The 8,112-nt window shown below is 53.3% G+C and overlaps 1 protein-coding gene across 2 annotated transcripts; it reads right to left on the bottom strand.

The window, feature by feature from the left end:
* Nucleotides 1-420: 420 nt before the first annotated feature.
* MUC20 (mucin 20, cell surface associated) lies at nucleotides 421-7,543 on the bottom strand. 2 transcript variants are annotated; one of them, XM_045287497.1, is made up of 5 exons: nucleotides 7,456-7,543; nucleotides 5,774-5,848; nucleotides 3,972-5,222; nucleotides 2,601-2,692; nucleotides 421-787 (listed from the first exon to the last, which is right to left on the bottom strand). In XM_045287497.1, exons 1-5 carry the CDS (start codon nucleotides 7,529-7,531, stop codon nucleotides 719-721), a joined length of 1,563 nt encoding a protein of 520 aa, XP_045143432.1. In that variant the 5' UTR covers nucleotides 7,532-7,543; the 3' UTR covers nucleotides 421-718. The 2 variants fall into 2 exon arrangements, with proteins under 2 accessions (XP_045143432.1, XP_030740678.2); XM_030884818.2 differs by lacking the exon at nucleotides 5,774-5,848.
* Nucleotides 7,544-8,112: the final 569 nt, after the last annotated feature.

The raw sequence follows: 8,112 nt of genomic DNA, 5'->3' as shown, positions 1-8,112 counted from the left end.
AAGAAGAAAATGTTCTGCAAAATTGATTGTGGTGATGATTGCACAATTCTTAATATGACTGAACGACGAAATTGTAGGGTGTGTGAATTATATACCAAATAAAACTATTAAATAAATAGATGGCTCAAACCCCAAAATAAGAAGTGAGAGTGTCATGGGGCCTCCCGAGCCTACTGCTGGCGTCTGCGGCCCTGAGCGGGCTGTGCCAGCTGCGGGCTGTGCCCCTGTGCTCTGCGGTCTGACCGCCCTGCGTGCCGAGGGGCAGGGCAACGAGGGCTGCCTTGGCTGGGAGCGACAGAACAAAAGTGGAGCAAACAAAGATTCAAACCAAGAACGGGGACAACCCAAAGGGGAAGGGTAGCTGTGAAAGTGAGCGGAATTCCTAATCTAGAAAATTCCCACAGAAGAACCACCTCTAGGTCAAATTGAGTGTCATTTTAATGCGGCATGGAAGCATACTACAGGTGACAGATGGGGGATTGGGTTCTTTTGTTACTGAATCACAACACTTTTGCCAAATCAAGTTCAAGGACACCTCTGTGGTCAAGGGAGCCCCCCCTACACACACACACCACACACACACACACACACATACACACACACAGGGAGATTTGTATGCCAGGGTCCTACTGGGCCAGCCTCTAGGTATATCTTAGTTGAGTGGAGATGGACCAGTCTGCGGGCCTCAGACAGCAGTCTTCCCGGGAGCTGGTGTTCCTTAGCTCCTCCTGACACGCAGCAGGGAGATTTGAGTGGGAAGCATGTGGGTCTGCAGTTCACGGCGGAGCTGCAAGGCAAAAGGAGCAGAGGGTACCCCCAGCCCACCTGACCCAGGAGTGCACCATGGGACCGAGGGAGTGAGTACAGGTGGGGGGCAGCAATGTGCTCTCCGCTTCCTATGTGCCCAGCGTCCCCTACAACCACCTGGCAAAGCAGCCATTCCTATAGTTGACAAGGGAAGAAATACTAGAGTACCTTGCCCATAGTCACACAACTAGTCATTCGAAGCCACAGTCAGATCTACCTGGTCCCAAATGTCACAGTTTGTGTGACCCCCGAGTCTACCCCAAGGGCTCCTGACACAATTGGCACCCAGCACCTTGGAGGTCAAGTTCTTGAATCTCTGCCTGAACCCCTTCTCCTCTCCAGAACTGGCTGCTCAAGTTGGACTCGCAAGGCTGACCCCCCTGGGACACCTGCTGGCTGCTTTGATGATGATGGGGGGGGGCATTTGACACTGAGGGGACTGTGCCACCCCAGAGCCCCTATCCTAAGTTTGGGAAAGTCTTCGTTGTGGGAGTTCCTAACGCATCTTCTTTTTCTTACGGTCACCAGGATGGTCCCCCTTTGGCTTGCAACCAAGGCTCCTACTTGCAACAAATAATCTTCCTTCTCTCTGCCAAGGGAAGCCACCTCATTTCCAGCCTTCCTCTAAAAGGCCACCCCCAGGTATGCCTCTGTCAGGTTGACCCTTACCAGGAGTGACACCGCGCCAGAACCACTCTGACGCTGGATGGCATCCAGGGACTGTGAGCCGTGCTAGACGCAAGTTGGGGTGCCGGCAGGGCACACCACCGAGGAAGCAAGAGGCCCGTGTTAGACTCCATGCTGGGGCCCCTCCGCCCCGGAGCACAGAAGCTTCCCACTACTCCTGACCCCTGTCCTTCTCTCTAGAGTGAGGGGCTGCCTGGTGAGGGGCTGGGCCCATGGAATCCGCACTGCATCGACCCACTCCAACCTCCCAGAGTCCCACCATCCCCCAAAACCCTGGCCCCGGAATTCTATCTCTGGCAAGCCCCTCCAACCATCTGGGTTTAGAACTTCCCCCAGCATGGATAAGCTCTGTAGACGCTAACTTTGGTCTCCATTTGGAGTGCAGGCATCTGATTTTGGAAGGGGGGCAGGGGGTGTGGTTGCTGTTTCTGCCCAGCACCCCTGTTTCCTCTGGGGTTCGTCCTTCCCATCCCATCCCATCCCATGCCATCCCATGCCGGTCAGGGTGGATCTTTGGAGAGGCAATGGCTGTCTCAGCTGAGGCTGCTAAGCTGAAAGCTTGGGAATCTACAGCTGTCTCCGCCTCCTTTCCTTACAAGTGGAGAGAGATTGTCAAACGAGGAAAACGGAGCTCAGAGAAGGAAAAAACAAGAAACTCCGAATGGTCACATGTGAGCCGCTGGACCGGGCCATCACTGGGGCTGGAACAGCACGTCGAGGTCTCCCAGCCACTGCCTGCCCTTGCTATGTAAACGACTCTCAGCCAGGCTTTCATCACTGGCAACCAAGAGGCCTGCCTATCTTCCCATCGGGATCATTGACCTTCTCCCCAGGGCCCAGCAGGCCTGAACTTTCTAGCACCTGTGGAAGGTGGGAGCTCAACAAAGTTTATTTCTAGGCTTGCTCCCACCCCTGCCTAGTCAGAGAAGGAGAACTAAGAACTCATAAATGACCAACGGGAATAAAGCCAGGCAGAAAGCTCCTGGTTTTCGCTCCTACTATTCCATAAGAAACCAGACTCGCCCCTCTAGAGTTTAGTCCTCCTGTGCCCCGGACACACCGTCTCCTGCAGTCGCTCTCCTCTGGCCCAGAGAAGCCCCACTCACCTGCTCCATCAGTCTTGCTAGCCCCCTAGGGGCAGTGAGATCTTCTGGGGAGGCCACACTCAGCCGCAGGAGGAGGAAGCCCCCGTCTCCGCCTGTCCATTGAGAACAACAGGATGATGAAGACACTGGGCTCGGTCGGAGCATTCTTGCCCTGCACTACCAGCCCCTGCTGCCTGCCGCACAGGTGAGTCGGTGCTCCCAGGGGAGCTTAGGTTGACTCACTGCAAAAGGAGCCAGGGGTGTGTGAGAGAGATGCCGGCCGAAGGCACCACCGCTGTTTGGAGAAGTAAAAGGGGTCGTGTGCGACCTGAGAAATGGCGGTGGATTTCGAATACGCTCAGGTCCTGGGTGGGCCTGTTAGGGGAGGACCCGGCCAGGAAGAGTGACCAGACAGAATTGTTTCAGCTCTAAGTTGGTGGGGGCTACAGAGGTCTTCTAGCCACCCTTCCTGGCTGAGCAGCTCTGTAAGAAACTTCTTTCTTTTCTTGAGCCCTAATGCGTTTGCTTGTGGTTGTGTCTTCCTTTTCAAAGGATTACTAGAGTTGGTGCGGCAATTGCCTTTGAAAGGATTTACGCCATCAATAATAGTGTTCCTGGAAGAAATGCGCTGTCTGGTGTAGCACTGGTTGGCAGGATAGAAGACTGGACAGAACTTGAATGTCTATCCTCAGTGAGCCAGTTTTTAAAACGGCTGCAGGCTGACCAGGAGACGGTCAGACCAAGAGGCTTCTGACTAGGGACTTCTTCACTCAGAAGTATCAATTGTTTCAGAAATCCAGCTTGACCTGCCCAAACAGAGCCCATCCACGTCCCTAGCTATGGTACCACCCCATGAAGTGCATGCTGTGAGCCCCGCTCGCCTGGGCGCTGAGCTGCTTCGAGAGCAGAAACTCAGGTCAAACGCCCACACACTGCCCCTCTGGGTGGCGAGGACTAGACCAGAGATTTCCAGACCATCGGGGATCTAGCTGCCACTGAAATGTGGAGCCTTGATGGATGTGCTCTACTTATTCAGTGAGTAACTTCACAAAAGGCCAGAGCTGGAAAGTGCTTCCCAAAGCAACCCCCTTTCAACCTCAGAGGGAGAAACCAACCTAATGCCAGAGTAGGTGTGGTGGGAGGACAGGGTGACACACTTGTCCAAGGCCACTTACCAGACTCAGCTCAGCACCATTTCCATCCACAGCCCTGACTCTGTGGATTACCGATCTGGGGCAAGAACTCCTCAGAGATCATGAAGAGGTGATGTTGGAGAGATGGCCCAGAATGGGCCCCCAGATCTTTCCTTCCTCCCTCATTCTTAAGCAAGGAGACTTCCTAGAGACCCCAAACCTCCAATCCCCAAAAGGCACACCTGGGAGAGCCACTTACCTGCAGGAGCCTTTGTGGTCAGCCTTGCCCAGGCAGTGGGGGGCTTCCTTCTGGTTGTCCGGGATGGCTTCAGGGTCTCCGCCCGGGTTGAGGTCTTAGCTAAAGCTATGTCTGCTCCTCGGCTGCTGTTGGCAGAAGATGGATGGGAAGAAGGAAGAGGGCCCCTGTTGGTGGGGAGGGGTCTTTGGGTTCTGCTCCCTGTGCCGAAAGTTTCTGGAGCTGTTGGGTTCTTGATGGTGGCTACTTCTACAGGGCTATGGACTGTAGCTGAGGCTGTAGCCGAAGGAGTAGCTTTGCCCATAGCTGATGCAACTCCCGCAGAGACGGTCGTTGGTTCTGAGGCTGCAGTGTGGCTTGTTGTCTCAACAGAGAAAGTTGCTGTGTCTTCCAAGGAGTGTGTGCTCACTGTCAGCAAAGTCCCATGGGAGGAAGTGGCTTTGGCTGCCATTTCTCTTTCTGTACTGCTATTGGTTGGTGAGGTCGGAACTGGACTGCCAGATATGCCTGCTTCTGTGGTGCCAGCTGTTGGCAAGGTCTTCACAGAGGTTGTGGTCTCAGCGACGTGTGATTGTGCTTCAGTGGAGTCCGGCAGAGCTGGTATCTCCAGGGTCGACGGGCCTTCTACTCCTTTTGTGGGGCTGCCATCTGTAGGGGAGAGCTCAGAAATGATGGCCGTTGCCTCTATTTCTATAACGCTGCAGTTGGCAACCTCAATGTCAGCGATGGTGTAGGCAACCCAGGCCTGAGCTGGAGCTGTGATCTCAGGTTCCCTGGCTAGTGGGATGGTGATGGTTCCAAGTGCGAGATCGGAGGAGGGACTGCTTTCCAAGGTCAGGGCCTCGGCTTCCGCAGAGGCGCCAGCCAAGGTCGAGACATCCACGGAGATCATGTTTACCTCTTCAGAACTGTCATCGGTACAAAGGACATCGAAGATGGCTCCTTTGTGGCCACTGTGCCTAACAGCCTCAGCTGCGGTCATTTCCATGACTGCGCTGCTGCTGCCACTTTTGGCTGACGTCTCCATGGGGCTGGTGACAACCATGAACTCAGAAGGTATGGGTTTGGCCAGGGTCACTGTGGTGGGAGAAGTAGTCTTGGTGTCCCTGGTCTCTGCTGCAGAAGTGGAGGCAGCTGAGGCAAAGATCCCAGCAGAGATCCCAGGGCTTGGGGGTGGCGTTTCCCGTGGACGGTGATCTGAAGGCTCTGTGACATCTGTGCTCCGGAAGGCTTCCTCTGAGCTCGTCCTCGCGTCTGCAGACACAGCAGACATGTCTATGTGGTTTGTGGTCCCCAGGGGGCCTGGCAGCTGCACTAAGTGGGACTGACTGTGAGCCACAAATCCCATAGGACAAACTTGACACATGCTCAACCCCTCATGCCCAGAGCACCACGGGGAGCAGGGCAGGGAAAAGAGGCTCTTTTGACACCGTTTCCATCTATCTCAGCCAGGAAGGGGAGCAGTGGTATCAAGAACACTTGTGGCAGCCTGGCTGATGGCCGCTGAAGCCGAGAGCCCCTTGAGGCAGGCATGTCCTAGAATCCTAACTGAGGCTCATGCTGCAGACGCTCAGGGGCAGAGTGTGTGCCGGGGAGCTGGATGCAAAAGTGGAAACCCTTCCGTTATGAGAAAGGCCTATGGTGCTGTCTTTAGAGGGAGCTGAGGCCCTGACCCTGAGGCTTATGGAGTCGAACCACTGACCTCTGTCAGGTTTTCTTCCTTTTCCAGAAGCCCCAGGGTCTCTTTCTTTATCTGAAACCCCCTCAGTCTGAGATTCTCAGGGACCGCTAGGGAAGTGTCTTGCCTGCTAGGGGTATGTGGGCTCCACCAGTCTTCTCAGACACCACAGCCCAGCACTCCAGATGCTTCTGGCTGAACGCTGCAAGAGTGGAAAGGGTGTGGGCTTTGGCCTCAAAGTTGACTGAGTCCCCTCTCTGCTGCTCCCTACCCATGAGACTCTGAGCAAGCCTGCCCTCCGCATGCCTGTAAAGTAGAGCCTGGTGTGAGTGTTGGTGGCAGCCAAGTCAGTCTGTTACTCTGGTGAGTCCGTGTGTTACAGGCTGGAACTGCCGCATGAGGCTTCCTCGCCTGAAATCTTAATGAAGGCAGTTCACCAGGCCTTTCTTTCGATTTCCCAGTTGCAAACCACTGACACCACCTGCCTCCTCACATGAAGCCGGACACGTATTTCATCGAGGTTGTGAAAAGTATGTTGACTTTCAAGTGTCCAGACCTGGTAGATGGCAGGTGCTTGCAGGCAGAAGTATGGCCTGGCGTGTGTGTGTGTGTGTGTGTGTGTGTGTGTGTGTGTGTGTGTGTACACTCATGCATGCACAAGTACTGGCGCTGGGATGAGTTACTTAATCCTCCTACACCTCAGGATCTTCATCTCCCCACCGTCCCAGAACCATTTTACTGGGAGCTAATACAGATCTATCTTTCCATCGTTCAAGCACATCAAGCAGTGTTGCACAATTGCTACCACAATCAGTTTCAAAACATTCTCTTCCTTCTTGAACTCCTTGACGTCAGCTCCTCTTTCTACCGCCACCCTCCAAACCCTTATTCTACTTGTTGTCTCTATGGGTTCTTCGATCCTGGGGCTCATATACCGAAAAACACATTACAGAAATTCAAGAGGGCTACCCCCCAATGACAAAATACATCAGAGAGAACCCCAATATGGAAAAAAAGAATGTCGAAATCCAGATCAGGCCCAACCTGTCAGAGGGGGAATCAAGTGACAGGGTTTTACCCAGTCAAGTCAGCTTTATCATGTTGATCTCCTACAGTCTTCCCTCCTCAGCGTTAGAGGGGAGGGGAGAAGAGCTCCTCTCAGTCTTTGTGAGGAGGAATAACTGCTGCGAAAGGAGTAGGGACTAGGAAGTTTTTAGAAACCAACAAGAATGAAAAGAAAGAAATAGAAGCAGGGCAAAAAGAGAAGAAGTCATGCATGTGCCAAGCTTGCCACGGTTCCTATTAGTGACCGATCCATGTTAGTTTCACTCTCTCAGAGACCCGTGAACCCATTCCCACCCCAACAGTCTCTGAGAGACTTTCATGCAAAAACTATATTTTGAAGGAAATCCATGCTAGGAAATATTCAGAGGAATTTGAATCTCGTTAAACCACATTCTTCAGCTTTAAACAATGATTAACCAGCCTGCGCATCCTACACACACACACACACACACTCACACTCACACTCCCCACCCTATTCACCCAATATCCTACCTGCCTATTATAGATAAACCCCCGGGACCCTTTCAACAACACTTATTTGTATATACTGCAGTGGTTATAGGGCTTAAATTGACACACACTGTTATTTATATACTATCAGCAATAATAATAGTTCTCACTATCATAGCCTGATGGCTAATCATGATTAGCAAAGGAGAACCTACCCTCGCCCCTCGGAGCTGCTCCCGCTGCACTCACACCCAGGGCCCTGCCAGTAAACCCCAGATCCCCTCTCCTCCTTACCTGCAGAGCACCCGGGGACCCCAGCCTCCCAGCAGAAGAGGAAAAGAGGAAGTGCGAGGCCGCAGAGAGCGCCCATCCTGGCTGGGAGACTGGCCACCATGCCCAGCAGATCTGCCCGCTGCCCTCACTGCGGCCTCTTTTCTGGCTTCCTCAACCGGGAGGAGGGGCGGGCCACTTGGGTGTGACCATGTGGTTTTCAGGACGCAGCCAGGTGTTCACAAATGCTCAGGCTGAGACCTGCAGGTTCTAGCTTCTTGTCAGACAGACCAGCATTTCTTTCTGGACCCTGGCCCTTGTTAGCTCTATACTGATCAAACCTTTCTGATCCCCACCTTCCTGATCTATAAGCCCCTACCTTACTTGGCTGTGGTCATAAGGATTGTAAGAATAAGGCTCTTCCATATTATGTCTGCTATGTCTGGTTTTTTTTTTAGCAAAAATATAAACCTCTTAGGTGTGCAATAAGTGAATAAGGAATGGGGGGCCCCTCTGATCCTGAAGCAATAGAGGGGGCAGTCCTCTTGGTCTCTAGTAATAAGTCCCCAATGTGGAGGCCCCGTTCTGATCTCTGGGTCCTTCTGTCTTCCACACCCTGTGTCCAGACTGGCTGAGGGGCTGGAACGGGGATGGGGATGGGGATGGGGATGGGGATGGGGA

Source organism: Echinops telfairi, unplaced genomic scaffold (genome assembly GCF_000313985.2).
Source record: "Echinops telfairi isolate 266 unplaced genomic scaffold, ASM31398v2 ScPeMD7_17;HRSCAF=63, whole genome shotgun sequence".
Taxonomy (NCBI): Eukaryota; Metazoa; Chordata; class Mammalia; order Afrosoricida; family Tenrecidae; genus Echinops; species Echinops telfairi.
Note: the sequence above shows the minus strand (reverse complement) of the source record. Positions and strands in the feature narration are given on the sequence as shown.